General features: G+C 39.1%; 3 protein-coding genes across 3 annotated transcripts in view; all 3 read left to right on the forward strand.

Annotated features, from left to right (window-relative positions):
• The window catches only part of slmapa (sarcolemma associated protein a), a 51,990-nt gene extending 44,141 nt beyond the window's left edge, over window positions 1–7,849 (forward strand). The window contains 8 exon segments of the mRNA XM_043251780.1: window positions 998–1,074; window positions 1,076–1,116; window positions 1,573–1,584; window positions 1,586–1,623; window positions 1,626–1,706; window positions 1,709–1,740; window positions 2,972–3,106; window positions 5,776–7,849. Of these exon segments, the coding sequence (XP_043107715.1) occupies window positions 998–1,074; window positions 1,076–1,116; window positions 1,573–1,584; window positions 1,586–1,623; window positions 1,626–1,706; window positions 1,709–1,740; window positions 2,972–3,106; window positions 5,776–5,868 (509 nt within the window). The 3' untranslated portion in view covers window positions 5,869–7,849.
• The window catches only part of LOC122353861 (G protein-coupled receptor 137Ba-like), a 1,117,577-nt gene that overhangs the window by 1,059,803 nt on the left and 44,111 nt on the right, over window positions 1–13,663 (forward strand). The gene's annotated exons all lie outside the window — the stretch shown is intronic.
• The window catches only part of LOC122353835 (filamin-B), a 333,941-nt gene continuing 332,860 nt past the window's right edge, over window positions 12,583–13,663 (forward strand). Inside the window, 1 exon segment of the mRNA XM_043251709.1 lies at window positions 12,583–12,963. Coding sequence (XP_043107644.1) covers window positions 12,672–12,963 — 292 coding nt within the window. The 5' untranslated portion in view covers window positions 12,583–12,671.

Here is a 13,663-nt window from a genome sequence, read left to right on the forward strand (position 1 = left end):
TCCTTTCTCCTCAGTGTGATTCTGTGCACTTTACAAGATATCTTCACATATTGAGAAGTCACACATGCGGTATTAATTTCACTGGGGTCTTTCTCTGCAGGCCCTCTTTAATGTGTTGTCCAGAGTCACGGAAAGAGTTTTATTGTCGTCCGTCCTGCTGGGTTTATTTATTATTTATTGGTTCCTTGTTTTGTTCTTCGCAGAAAAATGTACATAAAAGTGTTCTGACAGCGCCTCTAAGATCGTTTAAAGCCGTTTTAGGCTACGCAGGGTCTCAAGCGGTAACATTAAACCTGACAGGAATAAAGTGAACTCTAGTGATGTACCCAAATAAAAAAAATTCCAGTCTGAAGCCAAAAATTCTGGACACAGACGCACTAGACAAAAGACAAAATATGCAAATAATAGTCTCGAATGATGATAAATGTGCATTTGTTTCAGTGTTGTGTAATCACTTAAAACTGGCAGATTTATTTGGATTTATTGTGATTTGCTGAAAATCTAGTCTAATTAATAATTAAAAAAAATATTTTTGCTTTGAGGAACAAGTGTGTGTGTGTGTGTGTGTGTGTGTGTGTGTGTGTGTGTGTGTATGTGTGTGTGTGTGTGTGTATATATATATATATATATATATATATATATATATATATATATATAATAAAATGTTTATTGTATTATATATTTATAATATATATATTTATATATATATATATATATATATATATATACATACATATATATTTGCAATCATCTTTTTCTTTAAATTATTTTATTATGAAATGTATTATTGTCTACAGTAAATTAAGATGTATTTAAAGCTCCATATTTTCATTTTAGGTTTTTTTGTTAGGTTTTTTTTTTTTTTTTTTTTTTTCTAAATTATATGTTAATGCTGAACAGTGGTTGCACTTGAATACATTGTATTATGGGGTGTTTGGGATGAGAGTGGAGGGAATCAATTTTATAATTAGTTTTCCCCTCCGTTTCTGTGTGTCAGGTGAATTGGAGAAGCTTCAGGGCGAGTGCTCCAGTCTGCAGAATGAGTGTGACGGTCTGCGGGCCGAGAAGACGGCCGCTGAAGCAGAAGCTCCACAGACTAGAGGAAGAGCTCGACAGGTGGGCCGCGTTCACACAAACGGCCTCTCGGTTGCATTTAGAGCGTTTCACACAACAAAAAAGGGTTTTTTTTTTTTAAGCACATTATGTCAGATTCTACACCTGTTCTCTTAAACGAAGCATGTTCGAATCACCTTATTGCACAACAACCGCATCTCTTTGTATTTACAAAAGACCGTTTCAGTCATGCTTTTTCAAATAACTGGTTACCATTGTGATATTTAAGTGCCTTTGTCCTGTGTTTAATCTCAGCCCTAGGCAGTGTGTGTACGACTCGGTGCTGACGTTACCGTTTTATAAGTCACTGCTATGATCTCATCTGCCCTAGAGCTTCCCATCACTGCTAGGAATGTTCTGCAGCATTCTTTCCCATGACGCGCTTTATTCCGTTCGCTTGTTCGTTTTCTGAAAACTCCACAGAATGTAAACAGCCACTCTGTTTTGCGTTCTTTGCAGCTCCAGAGAGAGGCGCGACGTTGAGCAGCAACCTGAACGCTTTGGAGAAATCCCAGGCGACCTGGAGAATAAACTGGGCTCAATACAAGACCAGCACCTGCAGGATGCTAGCAAGCTGAAGATCCAGCTGGCTCAAGCGAAGGTCGCACCAGAGACCTGCAGAAAGAGGTACAAGCAACTGATTGAAAATAAGCTGCCAAACTGCACGACACATTAATTACATTTATTCAGCAAGGACGCGTTAAAATTAGTGCTGTCCAACGATTAATCACACCCGGAAAAAGTTCTTGTTTACATGCAATATGTATGTTTTCTGTATCCTTCTGTTTGTGTACACTAACTAAAACATGTGTATATAAAAACATGTTTTATTGTATTATACACAATAAACCATGCTTTTATAAAATAGGTTGTTGCTTTCTGCTATTTGAGTTGAAAAATGAAGTGAAACTTAAGCTAAATTACTTCAGTTTTTTTTCTTCTGTTAACTAAATAAAAAATATTTATTCTTTGTATGTATACGTAGGCTATGGCATATAACATTATAATGGAATGAAATATTTTGTATTTTAGTATGGAGAAATGTTTTAATTTGTACTACTGTCTGTTCAAAAGCAATGAAAACAAGCATAGTGTATATATATATATATATATATATATATATATATATATATATATATATATATATATATATATATATATATATATATATTTTTTTTTTTTTTTTTTTTTTTTTTTTTTTATTATATATAAAATAATTTGTTAAACATGCATACATAAATGCATACATAATACATGTAAATAATACTTGATGATTTTACAAAAGACCTCGATTTCAAAATAAATGTTTTTTTATTCATCAAAGAACCCACAAAACAAAATCCCAACTTATTTCAACTGATATTAGCATATTAACATGATTCTGAAGGATCATGCGACACTGAAAACTGATGCTGAAAATTCAGGTTTACGTCATAGGAATTAGTCGTTTTAAATTGTAATATTTCACAATATGTGATTTTACTTTGTATGTGTGTATATATATATATATATATATATATATATATATATATATATATATATATATATATATATATATATGTATATATATGTGTATGTATATATGTGTGTGTATATATATATATATATATATATATATATATATATATATATATATATATATATATATATGTGTATATATATATATATGTGTGTGTATATATATATATATATATATATATATATATATATATATATATATATATATATATTTGTGTGTGTATATATATATATTTGTGTATATATATATATGTATGTGTGTGTGTGTATATATGTATATATGTGTGTGTGTATATATATATATGGTTACAATGAGTGCATGTTCTCTGTTTCTCTGCAGTACGACGACACTCAGAACCTGCTGTCAGATCTGCGTCAGAGGTATGAGCAGACGGAGCAGGAGAAACGCTCCATCAACGACGAGCTTGAACAGTGCAAGGTCAACCTCAAACTCCTGCAGGAGAAGGGCAGCAATGTGAGTCTCACAACCCACACGGTTCGTCTGCACCAAAAAAAAGCCCCACTCCAGCACATTACTTTTCAGCCAGCGGTGAGATCGTACTCCACTTAATTAGCTGTCATTACGCCATTTAACGGTGCTGATAGATCTTAACACTTTCATGCGGATCTGGAAAACACAGCAGAACACACACGGCACGGTTTTGTGAGTCGTTAGAAAAAGCTCATTTGTAAGCATCATATTGTTCTGTGCGTTCAGATGTTCTGTAATACTAGTTAAAATGCCGGTAGATTTCATTTGAATATTATTATTATTGTTTATCATCAGATTTTTCACTTTCAGGTTCTCCTTTTTCATCATTACGACCCAGAGAAGAATCGTTTTCAGTTTTTTTTTTTTTGTTTTTGACGATTTATTAAAATTGATTTTTTAATTTTTGCCTTTATACTTCAGTTTAGTTTCTTTTTGCTACACAAAGCAGTAGTTATCACCTTAATCTCCCACAATTCCCTTGCTCACCGCTGATTGGAGTCGCAGTCACTTCCCACGTCGTTGATTTGAATTTAACACGGATAAATAGTAGATGAATTGTTCTCTTTTTTTTTTTTTTTTTTTTGAATGCAAATAACCAGTTTATTGTTTGCTGTGATTTATTAATTCCCCGAACACCGTCCTCGTTCCTGACCTCCTGCTTCTAGATGTTCAGATGTGTTTCTGTGCTTCTGGGGTGTTTGATATTTTGGTTTGTGTTGATTTATGGACGGCCCTTCCCGCCGCACCCCTTTATTTGGCCGTTTTTTGTTCGTATACGTTTGTATGTGTGTTGTTAGCCGTTCGACTTCCCCGGCCTGATTTCCGTTGAATAGTTTGAAGATTGATTTTTTGTTTTATTTGTAATATCCCTTCCCTCCTCTAGCCATCCATATTGCAGCCTGTCCAAGCCATTTTCATCGGTCTATTCCTGGCTTTGCTGTATTGGTGCTTCGGCCAGTTGTGGTAGAAAGGTACACACGCTCCTGTTGAGTCTGTTTGTGTGTCTCCTGTATATCCACCTCTGTATATATCATCACATATATACGACCTGTGCATGGCAAACTGTCATCCGTCATCTCTGCACCCGCTTCACCCCAAAATCCCTTTTTTCGGTGCTTGGCGACACGTGGAACTCTTAACCGATTCCTCGTCCACCCAGAATCACCAATTACTAACCAAACACATTAACTGTCTTTGTCTTGCTCGGATCGGCGCATAAATCTCTGCATTTGGGGATTTTGGATGCATTTTCATTTTTATTTCTTCTGTTTTGGGGCATTTTGGTCATCACGTCATCTTTCTTTTGCTCTTCTTCTTTACCTAAAGGCATATTTCATCCAAATATGAACATTCTGTCATCATCTGCTCGCCTAATGCTGTTTCAAACCTGTGCGATATAGTATTATGCGAAGAACTCAAAAGAATAGGTTTTAACTAATGTTCATGCTGTTCATTTACATGCAGTTAAAGAATAAAGTGATCAGTGGCTGTGAAAATAAACAAGACAATAACTGTACATGTGTGTGTGTGTGCGTGTGTGTGTGTGCGTGTGTGTGTGTGTGTGTGTGTGTGTGTGTGTGTGCCATATGATAAAGAAATCAGACTGAATTTATCCCCTTTTTGATGTAGCTTATTCTTGATAGTGCACATTCAAACGTATTGCTTTCAGAGAGGTGGCACTAATTGCCATTTGTTTTTATTGTCATGCTACTTGTCTCTTAACTACTTTTTTAGTTTTTGGGAATTCTTTTTTTCTTTTTCTTTTTTTTCTTTTCTGTTTTTTATGCATAACTCTGCATTTCCCAAACTGAAGTATGACCAATTTATGCCAAAAAATAAGTGAAATTTAAAAATACTTAAGCCAAAAATGCAGACAGCCTTAAATTTTATTCTTATTTTAATATGAATAATATAAATAATGTTTGTTATAATTTTACTGTTGGTCTAAAAATATTTTTATCATTATAATTTTTTTAAATACTTTTACAGTACAGTATAACTATTACCAGTATTGCATTAGTACTAAAATTTAATTTTTACATTATTTTATTATAAAAATACTTTTATCTTAAAAGTAAAATTTAAGTGAACTGCAGTACTAGTTAAATAGTAAAAAGTGCACTGTAAAAAAGTGTTTAATAATAATATTATTATTATCATTATTATATATTAAAGGTAGGACATATTTAGGTATTACCAGTCCTTGGTCACTATGCTCTTTCAAATTGAAAAAAGCTGCAGGAAAATTGCTAATTTATTTTATTGTTTTTGGTAAATGTCCCAAAAAAAGTCATAATGGTTTGAAACAACATTAGGCAGCAAATGATGCCCAATTTGTCATTTTTGAGTGATCTGTTCCTTTAAACGCAGCTTTTCTTTCTTTGGGTTTGAAGAAAGACGGTTGTGTTTGCTTTTATTTGCTTTATAACTCCTGTGAGGTAACTGGTTCTCCCAGTTTTACTTAAATATTTGCTTCTCCTGTCTTCTCCCTCTTTCTCTCTCCGTGTGTGGGTGTGTTTCTCCTGTAACTCTCTTCCTGTCAGCCAGGTCTCTCTCTGTCTCTTTAGCTCCAGCCTCCAGTGCTTCTGTCCTGGGTGCTCTGGCGCATCTTCAGCGGCACCCTATTATTAATCGCATTGCTGTCGTTTCAGAGCGGATGGATGCCCTGGATGCCGGTGGTCGCCGCCGTGGTTGCCGTGACAGCAGTGGTGCTTTACCCCAACTTGTCCAAGAGCTCCTCTTGAGAACCAATCAGAACACTCATCTCTACCACTTCCTGTTCCCAGCACGACCCTCTGTCCAATCCCAACGTTCGGCCTAAACCCCGAACGCGTTACCTCTCGTTTTCGACAATATGGCCCCACGTCTGTGTAAAATGCAAATGTATATAGTATAGAAAGAAAGAGGGAATAAAGTTGTAACGCATATTATAGAATAAATAATCTATCGGCATTTCTTTTGCTCACTCGGATGGGAATTTTGATGATTAAAATGGCCTAAACTAGGTCTTCGCTTTCGTTTTCTTGAACGGGTGCCGCGTTTTCTCTTAGCAAGCTTTCGTTTTTTTCTGATTGTGGTTTGCCATCTCAGATGTGGTACAGCCAAATGAGGATCTGAACTCTAGGGCACAGAGGGGCGAAGTGCCTACTTTAAATACTACTAGGACTAGTTCACATTCAAGTGCCACTCACGCAGCGTCTCATCAATTCGAACGCTTAAAAAAGTCGTCGTCTCAATTTTCACGTCTGTGCTGTTATTGTGCGTTCGAGCCGACATGCTTCTAGCACAGTGATGTCTCGTTCTCTGTGGCTGTTTCTCTTGTGTCATGTATTATAAGCAAAACGTTCACGTCGGAGACACTACAAGCATCCAGCTGATTTTGAAATTCGATGTGTCAGGATTGCGCTCGCGCCAAAAAGGATTGTAGCTTTTTACCAAGACACTGTCCTGCTGTTCGGACTGAGATGCGGAGCACTTTGAGTTCGTCTCCTACAGTACCTCCTGATAAAGGCTCGGGGATTTTGCTGCCTTACGTGTTACATAGGTTACTTTTTACGGAGGATGCGAAGAGTTTCAAATGAATGGGGAAGGTTTGTTCTCGGGCGAGGGCCAATCGGTTCGAGGGAAGACGAATTAACCAATGATGTGTTTGGTGTGTGGTTCACGTTTGTCTGCCGTGCTGTAAATAAACCGTCGTGGAGCAAAAAAAAAAAGCCGTTTCAACGCGTCGAGGACTTCGTTTTTGCATCTTTTCGTTTCGTTTCAGCCGCAACAGAAATCCACCGAACGCTTCGACGTGGATTCGACCGCGAATGCAAAAAAAAAAAAAAAAGCAAAAAAAAAGCAAAGCTAGCACAGAAAAAGGATAGCTTTAAACGGATCTCTTGCATCGAAAACGTTTTTGGGTTGTTTTTTTGGTCTTTAAGCATGAGTTTTTTTAATTTCCTAAATCCGCTTGGGACATCGTCCTACACGTCGGAAGAATGCTCACAGGCCGTCTGTAAATATGTATGTATGAATGTTTGTGTGTAAATATGTTATAGTCACGAAATAAACATCGGATATAAATGATCTCGGTCACGTCTAATTTGCTGCTGAAGCCGGTTTTTAGGATATGATGCGTTGGCCGTTTCCTGTTCTTTAAATTGAGATGAAAGTCAAGTTTAGTTTAGTTTTGTAGATGCGTTTCTACCTTCGTTTCGGCTCGGAAACATGCAGTTCTTGCAAAAACAAAATTAAAATATTGCTTTTAAGTTGTGGAACTCGTTAACGATAGCAAAGATTGGAAGGAAGGAGTAGACGTAAGTTTAAACGGGTCGTAGCTGAACCTATCAAGGCTGGTTTTCTGCAAGCATACAGTTTGTGTTTTGGTTTCTCTGTCGGTTGACAGCGGTGGAATAAAGTTTCTCGCGTCTCGGCTAAACCTAGGCCTTTATGGAAAAAGATCTCTTTAAGCTGGTCACCAACCAAGTCCGTACAGTACAGCACACTGCCTGTATATATTTTTAGTCCTAAATATTGCTTTCGAGGGGGTTTTTCTTGAACCGAGAGCTCGGAGTCACACTTTTTTTTTTTTTTGTTTGGTTTTGAACGTCAAAGATAAGTTCAATGTCGAAATTATATTTTGTAAAGACATACAACGATATAACGGTTTCTGGAATACAGAAAGGGTATTTGCACTAACAAGTGTGATGTGCATGACTTCAATAAAACGACTTCACTTTCCTTGACTGCTTTGATGATTTTTGCCCAAATCGTGTGTTTTTATATCGTCTTCTGTACCGATTTACCAAGACTGCTTAGCAAGAAAACATTTCTAACTCCGGTTCATAACCTTTTTTTAAGAATCCGTCCGTTGTGTTGCTGGTAGTTTTGTAGATTTATTTTAATTACCTCCCAAACACATTTTGTTGGTTTAAATGTTTTTCTCGTTATATGCAGCGCCTGATAGCCTTCTTAAACCTGTTTTAAATGCAAACTTTTGGCATCGTGTGTGACGTTTTTTTATCTTAACTGTTGTTTGTAGAAATTACCACAAGATGGCGGCCCTTACAGTATATTTTTTTTAGCTTACGTTGCCGTTCTGTTTTGGCGTTTGCACGCCGTGTGTTTGTCCTCACGACAAGCTCATACCCCGAGTGCTCCTTTCTCGAGCGCATCTCCTTGATCTTTACTTCCAGTAAGGCGTGGAACGTCTCGAATGCCTTTACTGAATTGTTCTTTTGTCTGGAAATCGGGACAGATCTGTAAACTCGAGCTTCGGTGTTTCCTGCCGCGGTTAGAACCGCATTCCTGAAGAAGCCTGATACGGCCGAAGCTCGTCGACGACTCTGACTCATCCGGGGGGCCCTCGGGGGCCTCGCTGTGACACGGGGCCTGACTCGGGACACCAGAAGTGCTAGGAAGCTCCCCGCCCCGTCTGATAACGCCCGACACGCCCGGTTTACGCAACATCGCCGTCGTATCAGCGCTGACGCCAACTCAAATCACAGGCTTTCTGTTCCCAAGCAGCCTGGTATTACGCTCTTAAAATAAGAACCTTGCAGTGAACGGTTCTAAAAGAACCTTTTGAACGATCTAAAGAAGCTTTTGTGGAACGAAGAAGGTTCTATGCGCCAACGTCGAACTTTTAACGGAGCGTGCACAAACAGGGTCCGTAAATACAGGCCTGTGTGTAAGAAACTACAGAAATAGTTCATTGGTTTGAAGATGCACCCCAAATCAAGGTTTCCAGTGATCCTGAAGACCTCGATTGAGGTTGGAGATAAACTGCAGAGCTGTGGCCCTCAGGGAATTGAGTCTGAGACCAATGCACTGCACCACACACTTAAGAGCTCCATTTTGGTGTCTTAAAGATGCGTATTTGAACCAAACGGGTGCAGAGGTGTAACTTTTGAGAAGGTGCTGCTCTCTCGAAAAAGCGAATGTTGCCAATCGATTAATCGGATCTAAAATAAGTTAGTGGCTACGTAATGTGTGTGTGTGTGTGTGCTGGGTATGTTTATTATGCATATATGAATGCGTATGCGTGTGTATATTTTAGAAAATGTTTTATATGAAATATGAATTTATAGACATGTTATAACTCGTGCATTTATGTAGGCCTACACATAATAAATATACACAGAAAACATTTTTTATGTTAGGGTATGCTTATGCAACTGATATAAAATCATAAATCAATGTAATGAAATAATCAGTTCTTAAACGTGATATAAGAAATAAAAGGCATCTGTTTACTAAATCATACAAACACTAAATGAAACGCATGCCTTTTTTATGACGGTTTAGTATTTTCTCTTTACCGTCAGACGGCTAGCTAGCTGTGCCAGAGACATATTAAAGAATATATAACTATGATTAACTATGAAAGGCATCAAAAGTATTTCTGTGAATCTCAGTAATAAAGCCGTTAAATATGTGCCCTTCAGACAGAGAATGTGCCTGTGGTTCCATTACAGTGAATAGTGCTGATATCTAACAACGACATCCTGATGATTCAGATGCACCTGGAAATGTGATGCCAGCGCTATCGAAGATCTCGTGATCTGCTTCACGGATGAGTCGGGCGTGCCTGAGGGCCTCGGTGTGGTGCAGACAGACAGTGCTTCAGAAGCATTACTCAGAAAGGTGACGAGGATCCTGTCGCTTGTCGCTGCCGCCTTTTTCAACCGACTCATGCATCGCGCTATCGTCACTGAGGTTAAAAATGACTAGGCCAGACAAATGATTACAGGACAGACTTTTGCAGCGAACACGATTTACCTCTTTTAGTCTTTATCTAAAGGAATGGCTCAACAGAAAAAATGAAAAAATGTAGCATCACTTTGCACTGCAGTGAATGGGTGCCGTCGGAACGCATAAAAACATCGCAGCACTCCAATGCATGACTGCAGTGAATGGGTGCCGTCGGAGCAGAGCTGATAAAAACATGCAGTGCAGCATGTCCAATGCATCACTTTTGCACTGCAGTGAATGGGTGCCGTCCGAACGAGCTGATAAAAACATCGCAGCACTCCAATGCATCACTTTTGCACTGCAGTGAATGGGTGCCGTCGGAACGAGAGCTGATAAAAACATCGCAGCACTCCAATGCATCACTTTTGCACTGCAGTGAATGGGTACCGCCGAACGAGAGCTGATAAAAACATCGCAGCACTCCAACGCATCACTTTTGCACTGCAGTGAATGGGTGCCGAGCTGAACGCGAGCACTCTGCACTGCAGTGAAAAACATCGCAGCACTCCAATGCATCACTTTTGCACTGCAGTGAATGGGTGCCGTCGGAACGAGAGCTGTTAAAAACATCGTAGCACTCCAACGCATCACTTTTGCACTGCAGTGAATGGGTGCCGTCGGAACGAGAGCTGATAAAAACATCGCAGCACTCCAATGCATCACTTTTGCACTGCAGTGAATGGGTGCCGTCGGAACGAGAGCTGTTAAAACATCGCAGCACTCCAACGCATCACTTTTGCACTGCAGTGAATGGGTGCCGTCGGAACGAGAGCTGATAAAAACATCGCAGCACTCCAATGCATCACTTTTGCACTGCAGTGAATGGGTGCCGTCGGAACGAGAGCTGTTAAAAACATCGTAGCACTCCAACGCATCACTTTTGCACTGCAGTGAATGGGTGCCGTCGGAACGAGAGCTGATAAAAACATCGCAGCACTCCAAAACATCACTATGCGAAGCCAAAAGCTCAAACAAATCCATTAATGAGATGTTTTTTTAAACTTCACATGGCTATGGCTAATATACGACTCCTCAATCCGCAATAACGCTTTCCGCTCGGACGAATCGATGTTATGGATTAGGGACTGTTATGGTGTTAAAAACATCTTCATGATGTATTTGCATCTTCTAAATAGGCTCGGCTTTTATCTTTTTCTTGGGCCGGAGCGGTGTGGATTATTGTGATGTTTTAATCAGCTCTCGTTCCGACGGCACCCATTCACTACAGCGGAGGTGAGCAAGCCACGCAATACCAGCTACATTTCTCCAAACCTGCTGCCACGACGAAACAAACTCATTTTAAAACCGTTCCTTTAAGTGCTCGGCTTTGTTTTGTGTCACATCTCAGATGTCTGTCTTCTCGTTTGAAAGAGCGTGATGCAATGTCGATCCACCCTGGTGAGTAATGCTGAGAAACGCTGGGGACGGCAGGGCTGTAGCTGAGCATTAAGACTCCTGTCAGCCTCCTGCAGGAAGTGAGGGCGAGGGGAAAGGCACGTGGAATGAAAACGTCTGGATCCGTCTGTTACGATTGTGAAGCCGACACCAAACAAAGCGCTCGGGAGCTTGCCAAAGTTTGTCTGGCGAATCATAAAAGTGTCTTTTATAGAGATGCAGCCGAAATCTGTTGCACAGCCCCGTGTGGCTTTTATCAGACGAGAAGAAAGCGTTTCGGGGCCTTTTGTGGAGAATATTTTTACAGGTTTACGTGCTTGTCTACTCTATAGGTCGCAATGAATATTACTGGAGAACACATACACACACACACACACACACAAAAAGCACATTTAATTATTTCTAATATTTCACGTTCTGTAAGTAAAAAGGTAATAAGCATAGATCAAATGAAAGTTTAAAACATACAGAAAAAGTGAAAAATTCAAGATATGTACTTAAAGTTTGATGCTTTATATACTTTTATTGTGAAATATTATATATAGTTATTTAATATATATATATATATATATATATATATATATATATATATATATATATATATATATATATAAGTCCTTAGATTATATTTAACCCTAGCAGTGTTATTTTTGCAATTTTTATGTGTGCTTTTATTTTTTCATTTTCAATTTTATTTAAAATTATTTAGACTAAGTTATTTCAACTTATTTCCACTTTCCAAATGTTCCTTTAGTGTACGTTTGTCATCTAATGCCTAAATGTGTTTTTCGTATGCGTTTTAAAATATAACATATTTTAATAGTTTTAGTTCTAATAATCTCTAGATGATTTTTTGCATTCATCTATTTGTTTCCTTATTTATTATTTTCTATTATGCTTGTGCATTTATATGCATATGCGCACCGTTTTATTTATATGCGTTCACAAATAAATCATGTGCCATAATGATATTTTTAATATTTATTAATCCTAAACAAAAAGCTTTTAACACTTAATTAAAAAAAACTTTTATTTATTTTTATATGTTTTACAGAACAGAAGAAACATTTATAGCAATTCGCAAATAAATAATAAATAATATAACGCATATATAAATAGCCTATATTTCCGGTTTGACTTTTTATTAAATGTTGTTTTCAGCCTCTTACCATTGCATTTCTCTTGCAGTGTGTTAGTTTGGAGCTGACTGCGCGGAGAAGGGTTGCAACATGCAGCAGAAAGGCAGGTTGGGTGTGATGCTGCGCAGGTGGCGTCACGCGCTCGCCCTATATAACAGCGCGCGCAGGCGCGTCGCTCGCGAGAGAAGCACTTCGGAACACAGAGCGCTCGAGCGCAGACACGCGAGACACATCCAGACTTATCTAACCGCGCAACGCACGGCCGTTCACTCAGCATGCCGGCCACGGAGAAGGACCTGGCGGACGACGCGCCGTGGAAGAAGATCCAGCAGAACACGTTCACCCGCTGGTGCAACGAGCACCTGAAGAGCGTCAACAAGCGCGTCGCGGACCTGCAGCTGGACCTGAGCGACGGACTGCGGCTCATCTCGCTGCTCGAGGTGCTCAGCCAGAAGAAGATGTACAGAAAATACCACGCCAGGCCCACCTTCAGACAGATGAAGCTGGAGAACGTGTCCGTGGCGCTCGAGTTTCTGGAGCGAGAGAACATCAAGCTCGTGTCCATCGGTGAGTGCCGAAAGTTCAGTCAAAGCGTTTAACCCTTAGCGCGCATTGCTGGTGAGGTGACAAACGAACCCTGTGTGTGACCCAGGCCACCAAACCAGGTATTCATACATCAACTGAAAGCGGAATAAATATCAAAACCTATCTCTAAAGTTGTCTAAATGAAGTTCTTAGCGACGCATATTACCATTAATAGTCAAAAATAAAGTTTCCAGATTAGAAAATAAACAAAATCTCTTCATGGAGCTTCATGAACCTTATTATTTTGACCCGTATTTAATGTGTTGGCTGTTGCTGCAACTATAACGGCGTGTAAATGTGAACCAGGTGAAATGCCGTGATGTTTGACGGTTTCATTGCAAGCTGAAGCCGCCGTCGCGTGCACCAAGTGCCAAGATGCGTGCATTTCTATTGACTTTCTATTCTGTTTCTGACTTTGTGGTTGAGTGCGGTACCGATGTGCCAGCTCTAGTGCGTTATAAAGGGAACGCGTGGATTCATCGGTATCTGTTTATTGATCAAGCCCTTTCTTTCTCAGCATTTTTAGTTTGTGGCGTTTCATCACAAGCCCAAAGTGTGTTTGCGCCTGCCGCAGATAAGAGATAACCTCCACCCAGTATCTATTGGTTCTTACTGCATCACGGGCCTCATCTCTGCTGGTTTTCCTTATTTGGGCCGGCGTGAGAAAGTTGCTCCATTTGAT

The sequence above is a fragment of the Puntigrus tetrazona genome, chromosome 11 (assembly GCF_018831695.1).
Source record: "Puntigrus tetrazona isolate hp1 chromosome 11, ASM1883169v1, whole genome shotgun sequence".
NCBI classification, from domain to species: domain Eukaryota; kingdom Metazoa; phylum Chordata; class Actinopteri; order Cypriniformes; family Cyprinidae; genus Puntigrus; species Puntigrus tetrazona.